The sequence below is a fragment of the Corvus hawaiiensis genome, chromosome 3 (assembly GCF_020740725.1).
Source record: "Corvus hawaiiensis isolate bCorHaw1 chromosome 3, bCorHaw1.pri.cur, whole genome shotgun sequence".
Lineage (NCBI taxonomy): Eukaryota > Metazoa > Chordata > Aves > Passeriformes > Corvidae > Corvus > Corvus hawaiiensis.
This window is the reverse complement of record NC_063215.1, coordinates 105691514-105715122: the sequence shown is the minus strand read 5'-3', so window position 1 is coordinate 105715122 and position 23609 is coordinate 105691514. Positions and strand designations below refer to the sequence as shown.

At 43.9% G+C, this 23609-nt stretch overlaps 1 protein-coding gene across 3 annotated transcripts in view; it reads right to left on the bottom strand.

The window, feature by feature from the left end:
* The window catches only part of SUSD4 (sushi domain containing 4), a 70251-nt gene extending 52963 nt beyond the window's left edge, over window positions 1-17288 (bottom strand). Inside the window, exons 1-2 of one of the 3 annotated variants that reach the window (XM_048298451.1) lie at window positions 17207-17288; window positions 16679-16834 (exon numbers count right to left, since the gene is read on the bottom strand). In XM_048298451.1, coding sequence (XP_048154408.1) covers window positions 16679-16799 — 121 coding nt within the window. In that variant the 5' untranslated portion in view covers window positions 16800-16834; window positions 17207-17288. Of the gene's footprint in view, window positions 1-16678; window positions 16835-17031; window positions 17147-17206 lie in introns of those variants that run through there. The other 2 variants (XM_048298452.1, XM_048298450.1) reach the window with 2 other exon arrangements.
* Between the last annotated feature and the right edge of the window lie 6321 nt (window positions 17289-23609).

The following is a 23609-nucleotide window of genomic DNA, read 5'->3' as shown; positions in this document are numbered from 1 at the left end:
TACAAAATCACAACTTCCATGGACTCTTACTAGAAATTTGGGATAAATCACCTCTGAAAATGAAGTCCTTCAATTAAATCAGTGGTCTCCAGTGCCTTTTATTTTTACATTAATAACATTTGATCTTGAAATGCCACCTCATGTGTCAGGGCTCAGCCCCAAGCAAAGATTTTTCATTAAATGGGAAAATAAATGCTTAGAGGACAAACTCTGGAACCTAAAAGAAATTCAAGCCATCAGCTGTGCAAATCAACTGGAGTCATAATCAAGCCTTCAGAGAGACCCAGGGTCTCCCCTGTTCAGTTTTATAAGTTACAGCATCAAGTAGAGCAGAAAATTTTTTTTGTGGAGGCATCAGCCTGCTACAGCTGAAGTCTCTTGAACAGAAGTAACAATTTCTAAACTGGCATTAAGGTAAAGAAAATTGGAAAGTCAGCTAAATTTTGTATTTTCAAATGCTTTCAATATATCTCTAGAAGTATGATCCTAAATGGTTCATCCATGGGACAGTCTGTGCAGAGCTTGGAGTTGGACTTCCACAATCCTTGTGGGCCCCTTCCAACTCAGGATATTCTACAATAAGAAATTGTTCCCTGAAAGTTTAGAAACTGAATGTCTCTACTTAATTGTGACATTTTACTTCTGATGCAGAACTCCTGTGGTCCTCACTGAACCAGGAAACATTCATAAAATACACAGGGAGGCCACAGCAGCCTTGTGTGACAACTGGTGCTAAATGTAAAACTTCCAGGGACAGCAGAACAATTCCCTCTCCTTGCTGATTCAGCACCAACTTTTCCTTCAATACTGACAGCAATTACTGGGAATTAGTGTCAAGCGGCCTAGGGCTGTGAGACAGACAGGTATCCCATAAGAGCATGGTTAAGAGAACCTCCAGGTGAAAGAAGCCTCAGATTTGGAGCTAACAAGTGCTGACCTACTGAAGGAAGAAGGATTGATGATCAAGTACAAATCTCTGTCGTACTCAGCCCCCTTGAATATACAACCATTCAATATTAATTTGCCCTTTTTTTACAAGCTGACATTTCAACCCCCTGCTCCTATTTCTGGCTGCATAACTTTGCATCCTGTGTTCCCCATGTATAAAGAACAGGATTCTTGTGTACAAGTATATTTTTTCCTCCAGCAACGCATAAAGGAGTGGGTGTTCACATATGTGTAGGGCATATGTGTGAGCATTCACCCACATTAACACTTTTGGGTTGTCAGTGGATAGGTCTGTGTGCAAGTAATCATAAGACAGGTTGAGACACAACACGGAAATCTGTCCCATCTGCAAAATTGAGTCAATCATGTGCTGTCAGCAGAGATTTAGCTCACAAAAGCTTGAGTCTTACAACATGTTATTGACTTAAAGGCCATGCTGATAAAGAAAATGGTATAAATTAAGCCGTTTCTCACCACAGTATTACATCCTTTATTTAAACATCTAACAGAGGAACAAGCAAACAAAAAACACGGCTGTCCAAAAATGTCAGGTCTGTAATTCAGTGACCACTGCTAAAACCAAGGGGACTGGGATTCTTTGGGCAACTCGCCTTACACACGTCAGGGATACTATCCGGGTTTTTTTTACCTGCCAGCTCAGGGTTTTTTGCATCCAAACAGTGTATTGCAGTTGACACAATTTCTTCTCTCTGAAGAGCAGAGAGAACAGAAGTCTTCTGAGTTGTGCTTCTCTGCTCAGGGGATCTGAGGAAGCAGGGAGAACAGATGGGCAAAGTAGCACGTGCAAAATCATCTCTGAACCCAGCAAGTCACTCAACAGAAGATCTAGAAGGGACCCTTCAGCTGTCACTTTCCCAGAGGTATCACACAACATTTTTGAGGCTGGGCTTTTGTTTTCGTTTTTTTTGGGTTTTTTTTTTTTTTAATCACAGGCATTTTAATATGTTAAGCTGAAAATGAGAATATCTGTGGGACTTTTGGTACTAACAGCATTCAGTTAGTCCAAGCAACCAAAAGGCTCTATCCACTGGGCTGCAAATTAAGACCTTCCAGGAAAGGGCTAGGACTCCAGAGCTGCCCAATTCTGCTACACAGAAATCACTACAATGAGCACGGGGAGGGTACAGCTGAGTTCTGTTCCCACCATGGCATTTTATTTCCTGAGTCTGGGTAGCTCCTCACAAGAAAAAGGATTTACATCCCAGCAGCATTTACCACCCACAGACCCTGACAGATTTAGCAAGAGATACAGTGATTCAGTACACAGAGGGTGGATTAAAAATAGTGACGTTGTGGCTAAGTTGCCTCCACTGTGTCTCTAAACACTGACAGCCTCAAAGCAGCCACTTTTGACACTTGAAAACGACCTGTGCTATTGGAATTGTGTGTCCACACACCAAGGTCATGAAGCATCTCCTGGACAGGGGAGGCAATGAGGCCAGAAAAAAGAAAAATCTGGCCAAAAAACCTGATTGTACAGATAGTTACTGAACAAAACCACTACTTCCTACTCTATGCATTACAGCTTTAAAAACAAATGAGTCAAGAAGGCAAGTGGAGAGAGCAGGACAGCACAAACTCAGTAGCATCACTGTGCCCCAGGACACAATAAAATGGATAGAGAAGAGCTCAAATATACAGAGACTGTTCTACTTCCACTATCTGCAATCAGTATGTTTGTTCTGGGATAAAACAAACATCCATAATCAATACTGAAGGAATGCTGGACTGTGCCTCATATACTTGAGCAACTGATCAAGAAATAATTCATCCCTGTGCAAATCTTACCCTTGTAAGTCTGCCAAGGTCAGTGTCACTTTAGGTTATCAGCTGTTGGAAGTGCTGGCTAAGTTAAACTGCCTAGAGCAAGCTTTAAACTTACATACCCAACTTCTTTGACAAAATGTCTGTGTCTTACTTTATCTGAATTTGCAATCCCCTGATAATGCAAGGCACATTCTTCCCCTGTACTCCTTATTCTCTGCCCTAACTTCCCTTTTTGGCTCAGATAAGTCTTCCGCACGTAGCAGACCGAGACTTCACTACAGAGAACGTACAAACGTCACTCAGTTGATATTCACCATATGTCCTCCTTAAGACATAATTCAAATTAGATTTAAATCCTGATAACGTGGTTTATTTCCATTAAAAGGTTGCTGTATGTGCAGTTTCCCAAAGTACATTCTTTTTTCTTCAACTTACCATAAAACCAGTAATCTCCTTGTCAAGTATGCTCCATCATCGTTATGAGCCACAGATTAGGACCCAAACCCCACTATTCAGTAACCTGAATGCAGGATTTTGCTTTGGTCACAGTCTTAGCAAGTGTCCCAAAGGCAGTAGCACCTCTCTGTTTACCCTGCACCTTAACAGTAGGTCAGGCCCTATGTTTCACCAAAAGTTTATGGACTTTAAGATTATTTCAATGCTTAAGCTATTTCTAAAGCAGTTCTTAAACTCCAAAGTCACTTCACTGCTTTTTTAAGGTGTAAACATTTTCCTTCAAATCTGACAGTATCACCACTCAGCTTTAGTTAGAAATTCAATGCTAGAAACTGGAACTGCTTGGGTGCAACAGAGGATTTTAATGACCAGGTATTCCCCAGGCAACCCTGGCAGGAGCACAGAGGCCATGCAGCCTGGTAGGCTTTGCAGCACTCCATGAGATTAGGAACAAAAGCTTTCAGAAATCAGAGCACTTTTGCAAACTGAATCTGGATCAGTTATTCCATGGGAAAATGTGATTTTTCCTTTATTATACCAGTACTACCAAATGTCTCACCTCCAAAAATTATTAACATACAATAATTAGCACTCTAAAGGAAAATGGAGGAAATATTTATACTTTGAATAGCACAAACCAAATTCACAGACTTCTGTGTTGCTGTTTCAGTTAAATCAGTCACATTTTCTACTTTGGCTGTTTCCAGCAAAAATTCAAGTTGCAAAGTCTCTGTCCTATGCCACGGCTTGTACAGAACCAGAAGAGCAGAGAGCCATTCTCTCAAGGAATGAACCTATCATGAATAGAAACCAAAGAGATGCATGGCATCTTGGAGAAGTCTGGTTAAAGACAGAAAGATGAACATTAAACCTCTCAGCAATATCAGATTGTTCAACAAAAGGCACAGCTGGTATGGAAAGATGAACCTTTGCTCCACTGTCTCCCCTTCAGAGCTAAAAATAATAGTGAGTCATGCCAGTAGCAGTGTTGCTATTTAGCTTTACAAATTCAGGTCATTAGGCTTGGATGTACAGAATCACTCCCTTCCAAACACAGATCACATGAACTGATAGTAAGGAACACTCAGGACTGAGCACTGACCAGCCCTTGCTTTCAAAACCCACAAAAACAGCATAGAACAAACCAAATGAATACAGTCCAGTTCAATAAGAGAGTCAAGACTGAAACTACCATTACAACTAGGAAGAAAAGGGAAGCTTTAAATAAAGCTCTGAATAATACATCCCTCAACTACCTTTTTCCCCATCCAGCACATCCCTGTCTCATTTTTCTGTCTCTTATTTTTTTGTATTTCTGATCAAGGCAAATGGTTAAAAAGTGTGCGTGAAGACATTTTTTAAAAGCTAGCTGATCTAGACAGCAGAGAGACCAGATGATCTGGAGAAGGCTGAATGGGAGCCAAATTATAAAAAGAGACATATTAAACATTTTTAAATTGCCTTGTAGCTTCCCAGAGAATCTCCCAGAAAAGGCACTAGTCCACCTGTTCATTTTATTTTCAGGTAAGTACTTTTAAAAATAGGTCAGAGGAAGAGATAAGTATGGACTGGCAAGGATGTAAAGGAGAAAGAATGAGTGGTCTTCAGACGCTGAGAGGAGAGGCTGCACATCAAACCAGAAGGATCAGCATCATCTTGTGTTCCAGAAAAAGCAGATTTTCCTCATCCCTGCATGTAAATTGAGGGGGGCATTGTTTTAGAACCGTTTCATGAGGCCAAATCTCTTCATCACATAAAAACTCTTCTCACCCCTATGTCCTCCATTCCCAAGGTCAAGTGTAGGAGGTAATACAGAGGATCCAGATTTGCTCTTGTAGGAAATTTGGCAGTGCTCCTGGTGACCAGAGTCCCCATGGCCTGAATGACTGCCTTGAGCAAGATAGGAAAGTCAGAGGAGAAATGGAAAGCTGATGAATAGGAAAATCCCTACATCATCCTATTTCCAAACACGTTCAGATCAGGGAAAAACCAGCAAATGGATTTCCAAGCTAACAAACAGCAGTCTCATGTTAACATTCACAGTAAGCTGCCAGTCCCATTGGCTCCTGAAACCCTGCTGCAGCTCCCTGCACTGCCTTGGGTTTGTACTTCAGAGGAGATTTTACGATAACAGAACCACTTGAAAGCAAGGACAGAAAATATCAGCATATGGAAAATATTTTTTCTAACAATGTATCTATATACGCACTACCAAAGGACTTTTTCCTCTCCAATAAAACCAAAGAATTAAACTGAGATTAAGTATGGCAAAAAGGGGTCCTAAACAGCAAATGCTAAGATGACTACAGAGTCACAACTGGGAGCTGCCACATTGTTCCTCTGGAAAAAAATAATTTTCAGATCAGATTTATAAAATATATAAAAACTCAGATTTATAACTGTTTTCCCTGAAAGTCTGCATTTTTAAATCACAGCTTTAAACAGGCCAGGATGGCAAATGTCATGAATCATTTACCTGTGATACTAATGCACTGCAGCAAAACCTCTAGTTGACATACTTCTGAGCTATTCTAAATGAGAGCCCCCTTACATTTATTAATATTCTAATAACACTGGCATTCTAAAAAAAAGTTTAAAGTACTCTTTTTTTCAGCCCTGTAACCTTGGCCTGCTCACATACTGACTTCTTGAGCTGCACAGATCTACCTGCTCAGAGGTTTCTCAGACAGCCTGTTGGAAGAACCAAGAAAACTCTTCCACATGCAGAACCCAGGGTTAAAAAGCACACCTATTAGCAGCATCCAAGAACACGCCTCCTAGTACATCAAGGCTACTGCAGAAAGGCATCTTTCATCTTGGTTTTGACAAAATTCCTCTCTCCACAGCGAATGCAATTTATCTGACGGACTTCTTTGAAATGAGGAATGAAGTCCGTCTCTGTAACGTTACTGAATATGAAATAAAAATGAAATAGAATCTAAATATACCCAACTCTATCCCGCTCTCCATCCCTCACATGACTCCAGTATCACTCTTGTGCCTAAACAAAGCATTAGAGGCAGCACTCATCCATTTTTCAGTGTAAAAGGCAACCTTGTAAATGTTAAGAGCAAGCGTAAGAACCTTGGAATGTCTGTCAATGAGAGGAGCGTATTTTTCGCCGTTTCACTGCTGGGTGGTTGGGTTTTTTTAGTTTCTTACTCTTATTCAGCATATATGCATATATCTACTTATCCTCCTCCCTACCCATGCAGCTATCCTTAAGATTAATAAGGGGCATGCTAAGTGCATCAGTGCATGGCTGCATGCAAAGACAGCTACGTACCCCTTCCTTCATCCCTCCTTTATAACCAGATGCCCCTTCCTACAATTTCTTCCACTGGCACCTCTTATGGTCACTGTGCAGAGGTGTGTCCCATCATGACCTAATTTCCAAGAGATCATGGGTATAATGGAGTTGGGCTTCATAAATGCACATTGTGCAATCATTCATATATTTTATCTGGTGAATATTTTCACTGGGATTTTCCCTTTGTACTAAAATGACCAGCCTAGTTCTTCAAAAAAATCAGTCTAGACTGTACCTTTCTTGTGCTGGTCTCCAAGACAGACACAGTGGAGAAGGGCAGCAGTGACAGATGATGCACAAGCTACCAGCAGGGAAGGACTCTGCTAGACTTGAAAGCTGGATTCTTCCATCTGGGCAAACATTTCTGAGCGTCAAAAGAGAAGGGGGCAAGGCCTGAAACAACAGCCTTGCTTTCAGGGACATGAATCCCATAGCACAGAGAAAGGGGGAGGTTTAAAATGTGAGTACTGTGCTGTCACAACCATGTCACCCCTCCAGCTCACCCGTGCAACTCCAGATGGTATTAATTTGGAATTATGTCTAATGAAAAGAGAGGCTGCATCCCCCATACTTCTTCACTGTCCCCAGAGAAGAACCTCAGGCCTTGGAGAACAGAAAGGAGTGCAGAGAAGAGAGCATGTGATTGTATGAGTCAGCAATGGGAAGAACTGCCCAGGATGATCATCTGTGAACCCAAGGAGAGGTAGGGCAGGATTGTGGATGCAGCAGTGTGGTGCTCCCTCAGAACGGCTGCGACTGTACTTTTTGGGCGTATGTTGCCCCTTCAGAGGGGAGAAGAATGTTCTGCACTTTACAAGATCAAGACAAATGTCTGTGTATTTTCATTTTTACTATTGCTCATAATAACACCATTTTATCTTAATTCCTTCAAGATTACTGCAAAGCTGGTAATTGCAATCAAGCTATTTTATAAGTCCAATTTATAGGAGACCAAATTATTTATTATTTATTTGCAGTTCTAAGTGGATCATTTGTGTTTTCTCTGAGTAAGATGATGTGTACAAAATATCCCTAAAAATGTCAACTAAGTGGAGAGATACAGAAAAAATGCCTCTCTGTCTCATAAGTACCCATGGCTTTCAGAATACAAATCATTCTTACACAAACACAGCAATAGCATGGTAGGCTTCCACAGAGTATTAGAAATACATAAAAAAACCACACTGCATGCCATTAAGTTCTTACAGCTAAAAGATTTACCCAAGCCAAGTAGTGCTGTTGACTTCAGTTCCCACACCATCACAGACCTCCTCTTACTAATTCAGCTCTTAGTGCTGCTCCAAATCTAACTTCCATTCTAGTTTAACCAAGCAACTCCGCCCCACACTCTCTCTAATATCCCCCACCTCTCCCCCTGCCATTCCTGAATGACACAATCTTTCTGGATACCCACAATTAGCAACCATTTCACTGGAAATGGGAACTCAGGCACTGGGGGTGACAGCTGTTAAGCAGCTGCTTATAAAAATTCCAGTTAAAATTGTTTGTTTGCAAACACACATGGAAGTCTTAAGCTATTGACTGGCTTTTGTGTGGATCTAATCTATTACCACGGGGCTGTTCAGTATATACAACTTCACTCAGTCTACAGAAGTAAAATACAAATTCACTTGGGTGCAATTTACTGTGGCAATAACCATACTGTTTACATCATGATCAAGTACAAAGAGTTGGTCTAATATCCCCAAGGAGAACAGACTGTGTAAATAAGCATCTTTTATGGGAGGGCTCTCAGATTTATTCCTGATGCTTTCCAATTGTGACTTTGGAAAATCCTTGCAAGCCCTCCCGAACTAGCAAAGCAAACCTGACCTTTCTGATAGCTGCTGGTAAGATATCAGATCTCGTGTTAAATACAAACTTAGCTACACTAAACCAGAAAAATGGAAGTTCCACCATCAAGAATCACAACAGCTCCTTCCGCGCTGGCAGCGACACATGAACATCAGGCCGTTACAGCTAAACCTCAGCTCCCCGGCTGTTAATTCATCCAAAACTTTTCAAAGACACTTTGCTGGACTGGGGCAGTCTGGATTCTTCCAGCCTGACCCAGGAAAGTGACAGGAGCAGCCAGGATGGCCCAAGACACAGCACTGGTTGATTTGCACTGACAGGCAGCACAGTGGAGGAAGTAACGCTTGGGAAGCCGACACCAGAGACAGAAATGCTCTGAGTCCTGTGTTACAGAAATGATGATTTGAGTTGGACTTGACAAAAACATTTTTAATGGTTAAGACAATGAAGCACTGGGATAGACTGTAGTGTTTCCAATCTAAAGTCTCAGATGGTAACATGCCTGAGGTAAATGTGTGACTCCTGTGTTCTGGGCAGGAGGATAAACTAGAGGTGCTTCTGAGCTTTTTCACTCCTATTTCTGTGACCCTGCTCTCAAGTGTGTTGTCCCATGCTTTGAAAGATGGAAATGAAATTTCTGTTCCATAGTTTTTTTACTGTACACACTCACTGGTGCTAATGACAGAAGTGAGAACAGGACCCCATGTTCACAGGCTTCTTTTTCTGAGCATCTTCTCCCCCCCAGCAGGTATGGCAGCTTTTCCCTTGAATCTGTATGGTGTTCTCCAGCCTCTTGACAGATAAAACAGCTATGAGTTCTGCTGCCTTTCTGCAGTACCAAAAAAGATCTGAAGGCTTTGCATTTTCAAGACAACCTCCTCTTTTTAGCATGTTCTCTTGGTCTCCAGAATGGGAGTCCAGTGATATAACGATTCCTCTGGTTCATATGCATGCCATATCCCATTTTTTCTTTAACAATGTACAAGACAGTTTATTTTCAGGCTATTATCTCATGATATCCTCAATAACCCAACTTCTACATAATCTAACCCTTGGTAACATAACCTGTATTCTTCCTCAGGCTGTTGTAAGCTCTTTTTCCTCTTTTCAGTTTCCAGATTTTGTAAATTTCTACTACTTGCAGAATTTGGCTTTACACAGAAACTCTGCTGCATCCTTAGCCCTGCTTCACCATGCGCAGAAAGAATCAAGCGACCAGACCTGTTTCATCCTTCTGTGTCCTCTGCATTACATCTTAGGTTTTCATGAGCAAACATTTGCAAGATGAACCCATATTTTTATGGGAGCACATTACACATCCACTGATTTCTAAAGTGGGATGGGAGTATAAGGCAACGGCACTCGTGCCACAGCCTGCACGGAGCTGCCTGGTCATGCAATGATCTTCTCCTCTCTAACTGTTCAAGTATGCTAGAATTAATTTAAAATCACACACAATATTTCTCTAATGTTGCCCTTTCGTGCAAACTGTGATGATGAACCAAACGACTGAGCAAGGCAGAAATACCCTTCCTGTTAATATGGGCTTTACACCATGAGAAACCTGCATAATACCATTTTTGGGGGCTCTACCCTAACTCATAACACTTTTTTTTGCTGTTATTCTGAAGATGTTTTTGGTGTCTGGAAAAATGCCATGTGCTATCTCAGACATAAAGGAGTCAGGCAAATAAACTACACTGGAAAAACTCTCTCTGTGATTTGCTTAAGTAGCAATTTAAGTGAATAGGAAATCAGCTGCTCATCTCAATTAGATGACAGTCACAGCCAAAAAATCCTATTATAGAGGCCATATTATAAAAATGTGGGTTAGGAATTTCCCTAAATTCTATTTACAGAAGAAAGTGCCGGATGAAGATCCAAAGGATCTCTTCCCTGTCTATGGCAACATTTGTTTCTTACGTGAAATGTGTCTTCAAGACATTTAATCTTTCTAAAGTCATTTCTCCATCTACAAAGGGACATAATAAAACTTATGTTCCTTTATAAAGTGCTTTAAACACTATGGATGAGAAGAGCTAAATGAAAAAAAAGTGACATTTTTATTACTATTAAGCTACCACAAGCAAGAATATTTGTCAAAATTGTGAGTTTAATGAGATATGTTTATCAAAAGTAAGTACGGACGCTGGCAGAAAACCTCCTATACTCCTTTCTAAAGTTGGTCAAACTGACAAAATAAATTAATACAGAAATGTTCCTGATAAATTCTGGAACCACCCTAGCTAAAAAAAGGTTGGTACAATCTCTTAAGAACAAGCACAAGAGCAGCCCAGGATGGACACTACTCATAAAAGATTCTAGGGTAACAAATGTGGAAACACATTTGCCCCACAGGATCTCAGGGAGCACAGATGGCACCACCAAACCCTTCCACTGTTTACAGTACATGGAGAAAGAAACATCCCGACTCGGATAAATCCTATCAGCAGCCCAGCTGTTCAGGAAAAGCCATTGGGAACCCCTTCTCAGAAGCACGAGGCCAAACTTGGTGTCAACAGAAGCAATGGGGTAACACAGTCAGATAGAAGGTGAATGTGGACACCAAAAACTGGTGTTATAAACCACACCACTGGGAGAATTAATAGATGTAACGCCCATAATTGGCTTCATAATGCTCTGCTCGTGCCACCTCGAAGGAAGCGGCTGTGGAGATACAAAAACCAAGTGAGGAGATGCCCGTTTCACAGTTAAACTGCTGAATTTGGTAAGATACTTGTACCTTCAGTCCTCTTAATATGTTAGCAAAGCAAAATTTTCCACTTAGTGAATCAAATTGTACACACTACACCGCTTTATCCCTCGAGCTCATTTTCTCATTCTAAGCAACGCTCACCAGTAAGTGTAGCCCAGGCTTCATTCACATTTGCACCAGCACACAGCAAATACGAATTCAGGCCACATTTTGTTGTCCTTCTCCTGCCTAAAACCTCATGAAAATGCACAGTACAAGTGCAAGGTTTCCTACTTCCAATAATGTGTATTTTGTTATAAAAATAAATTAACTGCAATCATAGGTAGACAATATTTGGGAAAAAAATTGAGTACATGATCAATGCTGTAGAAAAAAATCTATAAGAATCTGTAAAAGTTAAAAAAGATAGCATCCTTCTTGTTCTGGTAAGAATATTTAATTATTAAACCCCACAAATACCAACAACAAAAATCATGAATATTAAAGAACCTTCTACTTTGGTAAAGCTCAGTTTATACTTTGCTAAAATTCCTATTTCTCATTCCAGTAACATTTTCTTTGGGAGGTTCTCAAACTCCCTCATAACATGCCCACAAAATACATCGCTTATCTACTTTACAGATTAGAAAATCAAGCAAAGCATAATTAATTAATTAATTCTCCTAAAGTTGTAATCATCCCTAATATAGAGATCAAAGATATTCTATTGCAATCCTGGGAGTAAGGGAGCAAAGCAGAGAGGCAAAGTTAACCTCAGTCTCCAAATGGCACAGCACATCAGTGATAAAGCTCCTTCTTGCAGAGTGCTAAGAAACTGATTTAATATTAATCTATCAAATATGCCCACCTCTCTCAAGGCTGTAGGCAGATGGATGTGCCACTAAGACAAATGATGAACTGCCATCCTCTGATGTCACCGGCCTTGCCACTTTGCAATCAGAACAGCACCGGAACGGTACTTAACTCCTGAGAACAGAGGTTGCACGAGGCACATCTGGCACTGAGATCCTGTCACAGTGGGAAGAATCTCTTCCTTCCAAAACACTGAGCTTCTCCAATAAACTGGAGGTTAGAAACAATCCTGCAAAATAACTGATGATTTAATCAAATGTAGAGGGAACTCGAGGCTGAAATGTCTATTTTGCTTGACAAGCGAAGCAGACGCACTGAGACGGAGACAGTAAAATACATTAACTACAGACTTAGTGAGAGGGTATCAGAAAACATTCTGAGTTTTCAGAAAGCCTTCTTTATAATCCCAAAATCACATGTAAGGCAGTTATGGCAAATCTTTGGCTGGCTTTTCTTGCCAGAAACAACTGCAGGTTACCAAAAAGTCAGCCCTATCGGTAGGCCTGCATCATCAGCACACACAAAAACTTGTATTACTCCAGGGAAACAAGTCCACCATCCTCAGAACCCTGAGGAATGTGTTTTTAATGGCCACTGCATCCAAAGTCAGTGGTTACCATAACCAAGGCATAACCAAAATTTCAATCAAATGCAATACAATCACAGAGCAGTAACAATTCAGCCTTGGTACAGAAAAAGAAGCCCACCACTAATCTCCATGGAATCACTAAAATTCAATATATTTGAAGGTTTCACAACATGCCAGATTTCCTTACCATCATACACGATGTACTTCCCAGTTTAAAAGCACCAGCAATGTGCAGGGATGTTGCCTGCAGAACACGCAGCCAGGGAAACACCACAAATTGACTGCAATGCCAAAAAAAGCAGCAACACGGAATAGGAACATCTGGCCAGGTAACAACCCTGCAGGACCACGCCTGGGAGCTACAGGGAACCAGAAGCTGAATATAACCCAGCAGCATCCCACATGACAACACAGGTACCCTGGATGTCTGAGCAGGAGCAGAGCTCTAAGGCACAGGCAAATATTCCTCAGCTCTGTTTCAGTGCCAGTGAGGTGCATTCCACAGGGAAGTGGTTCCATGAGAGCAAGCTCATGGTCTGAATAACCAGCAATCCAGAAAGCACGACAAAATCTTGGGAAAAGTTCAGAGAAACTGGAGCCATCCAGGCTTTGGAGGAACTGGAGTGTGCATTTCTGCAGAGGAAGATCAAAGAGATGGAACAGAACAAGAAAACCAGCCAGAAAGCTGACCCTGCTCGAGGCCAGGAGGCAAGACAACGTCATGGCCCCCTCCAAGCCTGTGGTGATGTGTGCTGCAGCCCTGAGATTCCCCAATGGGCCCAGCAGAAGAACACAGTTCACCCAACTGACCCATGACAACAAAGCAGACACACGCCCAAGTCATGTCTGAATAGAAGACCACATAACAAACCTCAAAATCAGAAGCTTACTGAACTCTTTTTCTGCCTCTCCTTCTAGATTTCATCATCCTCCACTATTTTAATATAGTTTCAAGAATTTGAAATAGATTTAAAAATTTATTGTTACAGCTATTATCTCCATACTACTGATTTCACAGTGAACTCTGTACAATACCTTAAAACTCCAAAGGAAGTTGTCATCAGCTCCATCCACTATGCATTTCATTTCTCCTCACACCAACCTTCCCAGCATGCTCCTACTTCATCTCTTTTTTCTGTCCCCTCTTATGAGGACCAGCTGAGGGAGCTGGGGAGGCTCAGCCTGGAGAAAAGGAGGCTGAGGAAGGACCTTATCATTCATTACAACCACCTGAAAGGAGGATGTAGCCAGGTAGGGGATGGTCTCCTTCCCCTGGTAACAACCAATAGGACAGGAGGAAATGGCCTCAAGTTGCACCAGAGGAGGTTTCGATTGGATAGCAGAAAAAATTTCTTCACCAGAAGGGAGGTCAAGCACTGGAACAGGCTGCCCAGGGAGGTGGATGAGTCAGCCACCCTTGGGGTATTTAAAAGACATGTAGATGTGGCACTTGGGCCCATGGTTCAGTGGTGGGCTTGGCAGTGCTGGGTTAACACTTCAGCTCGATGATCTTAAAGGTCTTTTCCAACCTAAATGATTCTGTGATTCTGAAAACAAAAATGTTTAGATGAAAGCCACAAGCTGAAGTATGAGAGATACACTTTATCCTCCCTATCAGCACAGTTTTAAATACATCAGGGAGGACTGAGGGATATTGATAGCTGAAAGGTTTGTTCATTTGAGTTGACTTCTACAGCACATTTTTTCGCTAGATCCACTTTTGCGAAAGTCAAAGTGTAATAAACAAAGTTACTCTCTGTAGAGTTATTGACAGGAAAAAAAAGAGTTATAAGTAGTATTGATTTGGGGTGAAATGGTAGAACGTGACAATCAATAGAGCTTAGTCAGATATAAAATAGAAGGAGTCACACAAGTCATGACAGGATTATTACAGGAGACAAATCCTGGTATCAGCCAAGGAAGGGAAGAAGCTGTAAATGGGATCCAAAATGTAAACTGTGGATTACTTTATAGAAAAATAACCCTAAACTATTTATTTTAATGTTTTAATATGGGAGGTAGTTTTTATTTCTGCATATTGTCAGTGTTGTTTTTCTAAAGCTTTTGAAACGAATTCTTTCCACCTCCATAGTATTTTCATTAAATGTCATCAAAGCTCTTTTCAAATCTCTGAGAGAAGTATGATTATCCTTATTTAACAGATAATGAGAAGATAGAAAGAGGCTGGGGCTACATTTTCCAAACTAGTCAGTAATGCCGCGTGCCTTGTGTCTAAATACACAAATCCATAAAATGAGAGTCCTACAGAAACAATATTTTCAAAGTCCTAAGAAATCACAACTTTGGTCAACAGCTGCTTACAAGTTCCCAGACTCTGGGTCACAGGCTGGGGAGCCAAAAGCTGAGCCCTCACAGCAAACACAGCAAGCTGTGTAAGCACAGTGAGCTTGCTCACATATACAACAGAGCCTAAAATAGGGATGCTAATTCACAGTCCTCTGTTCTAATTACAAAGCTCATTATTTTTACCACTCGAATGACTCAGGGTGAAGGGAACCCAATAACCACAATATTCTACCACATGAAAGGACTGTACATTTGCTGGGATTTACACAGTGCCTACCTTCTGAGCACAGCCACACTGGAAAATAATAGCAATAGTCAGAACAGCAATGAATGCTTTTCACCGCTGATTATGCCCATGCACAATCGTTCAGTGCATTGCCTTTTCCTAGACACTGGACCAAAAAAAACCCCAAATTATTGAAAGATATTAAAATGCCTTACAAATGAAATTTGATACAGAATTAGTTACACTACCAAGGTGAAAGGCAGCAGCATTAATAATGATCAACATCGCACAACAATTTATTGCAGGCTATGATGAAAACTATTCCATTTGAGGGAGATATAAGCCATATTTTGAAGAACCTCTTGCACTAATCAGCTAAATAAATGCTGACAATCAAACTGTGGGATATGCGGAGCCTCGGGGAGGAGGGGGCCTTGGAACAGCTTCATTTTTATGAATGGAGCCATAAGAAGGAGGTTAGAGAAGGACAGGAGCACACACAACTCCAATCCCAAGAAAGGCACAGGACAGGCTGAATAGCACCACCACACTGAAACATGAACTGGCCAGGAAATCAAGGGTTACACAGTTGGAATAAAATAATTTTTTTTTTAAAGCCATTAATTTCTAAAGAGGGATATGTACTGACTGCAACAGTTTAAAAGCTTGTTTAGCTGGAATCACATTTGCAGTCACAGGATTTCTATTGGAAAATGGCATTATTGTCTCCAGAGAGAAAACTAGGACTGAATCACATCAGGAGGAGGATGGACAAGATGACCTTTTGAAGTCTTCTTCAGCCGTATTCCTGTAAATCCATATTCAGTGTCAGAAAACACATCTGGATTGGAGCTGCTGGGGCTTAGGCATTCAAGTCAGAAAATTTTGGCATAAGTCTTTGGCATGAGAAGAAGCCCAAGCAATTTTTATATTGGGCTCTGTCTGCCATTAGTGATGCGATTCAATCATAAAATGGCTTATTCCCCCAACACAAATATGTAATACCATGCCAGAGTAGGAACATGAAGCTGCTCTCATTATCACAGCTAAGTTCATTTTACAGCAAAGCAGTTTACTTTAAGACTTTTCCAGTAATCCAAGTCTAATTACGGAATCAATTTAAAACAATTTTGTAATTAAAAGTACCTGCTGAAAATATCTCACAGGCTCAGTAATTTAAATGATAGTGTTAAAAATGTAATTAAAATTAAAAAGGCCAAATGAGGCTGGGTCGCTCCTCCACTAGGAGAGTGCTGAAGGACGTTGCATTTGCAGACCCGAATCGCCAGCTTCCTCCCCAAATTCCTGCTTTTCCCAGCTGCATGGGGATTTCGCACTAAGAGTCATCCAAGAGATGTCTGAGCGGACCGCGGCGGGGCAAGGCTTTTTTGTTTTCTAATTTTAAAAATTACGCTGTTTCAAAATGAAGCTGTACTTAGAGAGAGCCAGTGCTCCCTAGCCGGGGCCGGGGTGAGGCTCCCTCCTGCCGGGGGTCCCCGCGCAGGGTGCCAAAGGCTGCGCGCCCCCGCGCAGGGGTGCGGTGGGGAGCGCAGGGGGGGAACTTTCCCCGCTCCCCCCGGGTCGGGGCTGCGGGGGCGGCTGGGGAGGGGGTGGCGCGGGCCGGGCGGAGGAGGGGACCGGGGACGGGGCCGGGGCCCCTCACTCACTCACCGCCCGCCGCCAGCCCCGGGCCGAGGCTCAGCGCCAACTGCAGCCACAGCGCCGCGGCCAGCGCCCGCCGCCGCGCCGCCGGGAGGGCACCGCCGCCGCTCGCCTGCTTCCCATGACACATCTTCTGCCCGCCAAAGGCATCCGGTTCGCCGCCACCTGCAACGAGAGAGCCGCTCCGCCTCGCCGCTGCCCGGGGCTCCGCGCCGGCTCCGCGGGTCGCCCCCGCCGCCCCCGCCACCCGCGGCGCGGCTGCCCCCCGCGCCGCCCCCCGCCAGCCCCGGGACGCGCTCCCGCCCGCCCCGCCGCCCTCCCGACCCCGCGGCTCCCCCGGCCGTGCCCCCCGCCGCCGCTACCTGCGGGGGCCCCCCCGCCAGAGCCGGCGGTACCTCCGCGGCTGCTGCCGCCGCCTCCGCCGCTGCGGCTCGGCAGCCTGCCGGGGCCGGGCGGAGCGCACACGCACACACTCGCACACACTCGCACACCACACGCGCACACAGGGACGCGCACACCGCAGCCGGCCGGCCCTACCTGGGAGCGGGGCAGCGGCAGCCGCAGCGCGCACCTGCCCGGCCCGCCCGCCCGGCCGGCGCGGAGCGGAGGCGCGGGGAGCCGTGCGCGGCGGGAGCGCGGGCAGCCCCGGCGCGCCGAGCACGCATGGCAGCCGCGGGCACGGCTGCGCCGCCGCTCCGCGCTGTCCCGCCCGGGCACCCCGCGGCAGCCCGGCCCGGAGGGGCACCCGATGCCCCGCGCCGGGGGGCGCCCCAACACTGCCAAGGGCAGGGGAAGGCGAAGTTAAGGCTTCGCTCCCGGTAGTTTCTGCTCGTTTTCACCTCAAACGGGGTTTCGTGGTGCGCAGCTCTGACGGAGCATCTTTGGAATGTCCTGTGCTTCGTCACGTAGGCAGAACGTTAGACATGAGACACAGTTCAGCAGCGCTGGTGGCAGTGCCACATCTTTCACAGGTTTTGGGAGTGGGAAGGTGTATTCCTGAGCGCTCGCTCCCGTCAGCTGCCATTGGGGAAAGGCAGGACGCCTGGGCCTGCCGACTGGAGCAATTTGCTGTTAGGAATCAGCATCCAGCTCTATTTAGTGAATCTGTGAAATTCACTACCACGAATCACTGAATCAGAGACACTGTCTCCTGGCTCCCGCAGCTGTGGTAGCTCCGTGTTTCCTGGTGCCATTTCCAGTGTGCTGTTAGGGGTATTGCCCCTTTGCCCACAACTAGGCACTGCAGCTCTTCCCTTGCTCAGAGGTAGCAGAGGGTGTCCTCGAGCTGAAGAGGACTCTGTTAAGCAGATTAAGGTATTTGGCGCACTCCTGGGATGCAGCAAGGGGAACAAAACCAGGGACAAGGGATGACACATTTGTAATGAAACATACCTAGGCTCAATGCAAACACAGACCCAAAGGTACGTGGGATCCTATTAACATCACGTGGAAATAGCACATTCCGATGCTTTGAAGTTAATAGTAAACACTGGTAAAGTTGGAGTTCTTTTCAAGTGTCTCAGCTACCTGATGCTGTCTCCTCCAAGTTAAAACTTAAGGCTCTTCAGGAGGGATTTTAGTTCAAATCATGTACCAGTTCAAAGGCCAGTGTAAGAAGCATAGCTCTTTATCTACCCTGGAGAAAATGGGCATCTCACAGCGAAATGCAGGTATTTTGCTAAGAATGGGGAAGTATGTGGCCAATTTTCAGCGAAGAGAATGTATTATTTCTGAAATACCTTTGCTGCTCCTTTTAAACAGGGAAATTTGGAAGCTATAGAACTTTTTCACCGAGCATCATTTCCTGATCAGGTAAGTTTTCACGTCCCCAGCCAGCCCAAAGAGGGAGTTCAGGTCAGTAACAGCCCTCTTAAGCTGTGCAAATACAGCACAGGCACAGTTACATTATAGAGATGTTCTTCAGAGGCAGTAAGCCATTGACTATTAACAAGTGGCAGGACAGAGCAATAATGCAGCGATTCCTGTTGTCTGTAGTAAGAGGATCTTTATGTTACTGGTTTGGTAGCTTTGATTTTTGAAATCAAAATAGCAAAAGATAATGTCCTGAGCAATCTGACATTATTCCTGTTCTCCATCAATTAAAATGCAAAGTGCTGGATGCAATGTCTACTTTCAGTGTGGATGGAGCACCCAGATACACCCTTCTGAGGAGGAAGAGGCAAATGAACTAACGTCTGTCAGTGTTGATAGGAACTACTTATCCCTTGTTTCTGCCATTTACTCCTATCCCCACGTGTGCAGCTGCACCTCGGACACCATCCAGCCTGAGGAAGGACAAGTGAGTACTCCAGGCACCTGTCAGCCACCTCACGTGAGTAGGAGCACCACCACTTCAAACAGCACCAGGAAATCAAGGTTTGCTTGTGCAGCAGCTCTTCTTCAAAATCTTAATGAACTGTAACAATTCACCTCTTACTGAGCAGGGCATGTATGTAGGATGCAAGGTGGTGGCAGTGGCTGAAGGGGCTGGGGGGATGCCCCCCCCCCCACCCCCCCCATTTGATGAAGGAATTAATTTAGCGGGGATTCCTATTAGCCAAGAGCAGGGAAGGGCTCCTGCAGCCCAGGAAAGCTGGGCTAAACTGAGTGAGGAGCAGCAAAAGCTGGAGAAGGATGAAGCCTGAGGCAACCCCGACCACAGAGTGGCAGAGGGGAAGGAGCTGCTTCGCTTTGGCTTGGGCTTTGTTTCTGGAAGAGATGGATGGATGGATTGCCTGAAGGGCTACAACCGCTCTGTGACCAAATCTGACATCTGTAATCAATTTTAGTGCATCCTCCTGAGCTGAAGTGGGGCCAGAGCAGTGATCAGTGGGCTGGACCTGAAGCTCTGAGCTGCTGCTACATAGCACAGGCTGCAAAATATGGGAGGATTTGTCCCCTGGTTATCCCACCAGTGTTTCAAGGCCACAGATGTCATGATTTCTGTGCCTTCCTACACTTGGCTGCCCCTCCACTACTTTTTTTAGGCAAGTTCCAGATGAGCCTCAGACCTGTGGGGACTAACCCTGAATTGCATCTGGTGGGGATAAACCCTCCCTGGTGCTGGTGCAGGCGGGCTGGAAACAAGTCAGAGAGATTATGTGACATTGTTTTGCTTCATATGTACTCACAAAGTTGCTTCCATCTCCCTGCACTGCTTCTGCAGCTAAAAATGCCACCCCTCAGAATGAGGATGAAAAGTGCCAGTGCTCATCTGCACCCTCCAGACTCAGGTTCCTGTTGTTTGGGCCCAGGAACATCGAGGTGGTGCTGGGAGCGGGGAGAGATCATGTCTTCCTCATGGCAGGTTGTGGGTGCTGCCATGTGGTGAGAGGTGTTCCTGGCCAGCTTCGCTCTCCTTGGAGGGAGAGGCTTCAGCTCTGCTCCAGCTGGTGCACACGGTCGGCTCCTGGCTGCTTGTAGCAAGTGCAGGGTGGGCATCCCAGCCAGATTCTGGCTGGCTGTGGGCTTACAGCTTATCTTCTCCTGGGGTTTTGTAATCACCTTCATGAATAAACAATTGTGTGTATAACTCCTGTAGTTGCAGGATTTTAGTTTAGTCTTGCCATACACATTCATCTGCTTCATTCTCTTATTTTTATCTTCTCATGTGCACTCTTTTATTTGATAATCTTATTCCAAGGCCTGTACTGGGTAAAAAGCTAGATTGAAAAATTCGGTTAAATGCATCCAACCCAAAAAGTGGCCCCTCACTCCAAGAGCAGTAACATTGACTCTGCTCAGGACTAGGAATATGAAGGCCATGCCCACCCTACACAGCATTTACCCTGAATCCTTAATACAAAATAATAATTTTCTCTCAGTGTGAAGGTGAGGAAGTGTCTTTTGAAACATCCAAGGCAATGTGAGAGTCCATGGCATCACCAGTCCAAGTGGTGCCCTTGCAACATGAACCTGTGTTGCACAGCTACTGCCATGGCACATGAAAGTGCTTGAGAATGCTCAGAAACCAGGACAAAAGTGGGACGACAGGAGCAGCCAAATCTGCTGTAGTCTCATTGACACTGCTCACTGGGAAGGTGTGTGGACTAAATTATTTCCAGAACTGCCAACAGGTATTGTTTCAAAAGGGAACAAATTCATTCACTCCAAAAAAGAGCTAGGGAATGAATGAGCTCACTCAGTCCTCCACCATCCTGACAGGAAAGGGAGGAGAATTGGGGAGAAAAGAGAAGATGTTCATGGGTTGAGATCAGAACAGTTTAATAATTGAGATAAGAACAGTTTAATAATTGAAACAAAGTAAAATATAGCAAGAATACTAATGATAATAGTAATTAGAATTAAAAGGATGGACACAGAGAGAGAGGAAAAAGCCCCAAGAGAAACAAGTGATGCACAACACAGTTGCTCACCACACTCTGACTGATGCCCAGTAAGAATTGGTCCCTCCTGGCCAATTCCCCCCAGTTTATGCCCTGAGCATGAGTCTCTGTGGTGTGCAATATCCCTTTGTCCAGTTCAGGTCAGCTGTCCTGCCTATGCTCCCTCATGGCTTCTTGTGCAGCTCCTCGCTGGCAAAGTATGGGAGACAGAAAAGTCTTGATTTAGAGTAAGCACTACTCAGCAACAACTAAAACATCAGTGTGTTGTCAACACTGTTCTCATACTGAACCCAGAACACTGCACTTACCAGCCACTACAAAGAAAATCAGCTCTATCCCAGCCAAAACCAGGACACTGTGGTAAGAGTCTGCTGGAAAGGAAGCTTTGAGGTCCAAATTCTTGGGCTACCTAACATTCTGGTCCGCCTCAGTGCATGAGTGGTCATGGGCATCTTTAATTTTCTAGCAAAATGTAACCCAAAATATTGGGTATTGGATTAATCGGTTGGGGGTTTTAATTATCACATTAAGATAATCATTCTCCATGATTTACCTGCTCGAAAACAAGGCCAGAAGGGATTGTCCTGATGATGTGGCTGCTGGGTAGGCAAGTTTCATCCTTAAACTGGACTCCAGAAAGGGTAAAAATGAAGTGGTGAGGATTGTAGCTGAGGGTCATGAGAGAATTTTTCTGTGGCAGTGTGAGACTGTAAAAAAAAAAGACCCCAAGGCATGTTAGTGACAGTCAAATGAGTAAAGGGGTGGTCAGTCCTTGGGGAAAAGAACAGCTTAACACAGAAGACTGCAAGTAACAATTTTAAAATATAAAATGGCAATGACTGGCATTGAGAGTTGGCTGCAGAGCATCATTCCAGGCTGAAAGTACATATTGTTGCAAAACATCCTCCAGACCTCCTGGCCACAGACCAGCTTCCCATTTCATCGGCCACAAGGAAGAGCTGTTGCCTCGAGCTCACAGGTATCATGCTGTAAACAAAATTCTGCATGCAAAATTAAAAAGAAGAACTCAAGCATCATCTAACAAAATGCCAGGAGTTGCTAAAGGGAGTTCTGAATGCCTTGGAAGGCACAAAACTATTCAGGGCTAAGATTTTATTATGACCTTGTTGTGTCCTTATGAAAGATAATAGCCTGAGATATGCTGTATTACTTGTATTCTTAACAGGCTCAAGCTTTCAAGCATTTTCAAGTAAAAACTTGTTTGTTGAACTCCCTTATATATCAGATAAGGCATTCAGTCACTTCCTTCACACCCAGAGTACACTGTATTTCCCTTCGAACTCAGAAATATTAATGAGCTGATATTTCACAAAAATAGGGTGTGCATGGGTGACCTGGGCAGATACACATTATTAAACCATGTAGGCAATAAATAGATGCTTTGCAAAGAAAGGTTTTGTCTTCTTAGGTGTTAGTGGTGTTGTCTTACTGTTAATATTCAGGAATTAATGAGTTCCTGAGTGCTTTCCAATCTATTGCCAAGTGTGCTCTGGTTCCCAGAAGGGTACTCCTGCAGACCTTCTTCTTCACCATGGCATTGCCTTTGCTTGATTCTGCAGGAGACTGACCCTCTACACGTCTCTGGGTAGATTTGCACTGGAAACCTTGATTTCATAATTTCCCTCCATCCATGTCTAAAAAGGCCAGCTCTCTCACCTACCTCAGCCTGAAGAGGGTGGTTGCTGGACACGCAGTAATTGCAGGGATCGCAGGAAAGCAATTATTCTGAACAGGATACTTTAAGGTGATTGCTTATAAGAGAGGCTTCCCCTCACAAGTATGCTTTCAAAAACAGGTAAGCAATTAGGAGGATAATTATTTTGATGAATTCTCAGCCACTAACAGTTATGATGGCTCAAGAAAAGCAGCCCTAAAATTGTAGAGTCCTGATTCTGCAGATGCTAAATAGTGCTGGCTCCTTTCGACTGCTGCCAAATTCAAAGGAGAGCTGAAGGCATTCATTTTCTCACAAAGTCAGGATTTAAGAAAAACCTTTCTCTTCCCTAAACATAATCACTCTTGTTTGAAGGGAGATGGGGGCACCCTGAAGAAAATGACAGGAATATGAAAGGAGAATTCTTTTTCCTTCACTGAGCCTTTAGTACTGACAGCCATAAACTCACATCTGGGACCAATACACAAACATTAATAACCAGCCATCAGTGTAGTTTTACCAATTAGTGCTAATTACATTTCATTAGAAAAACTGGCAGCATAGGGAGGGTGGAGTTTGAACTACTTTTTTGTTTCCCACTGACCTACATAACTAATGAAAAGTTTTATTTAACAGACAACCATGCTTTATTTTTATTTCCATCAACACGGTTTAGAGGACATCACAGAAATAAATGATACCTGGCTAATTGGAGAACTGGACCAAATCACATTTACTGGGAGGCCAATTCTTCAGCTGAACACATGGGGGTTTTTGTACTCTTCTGATTACAGCCAAATTGAACTTGCCACTAGTCCTGTGACTACATTTGGCCCTTGCTTTCCAGTAAACAGTAATTTCCAGCAGAAGAATATAAAATGAAACAATTCCAGGAGCTGAAACAATTTAAATCGGTTAT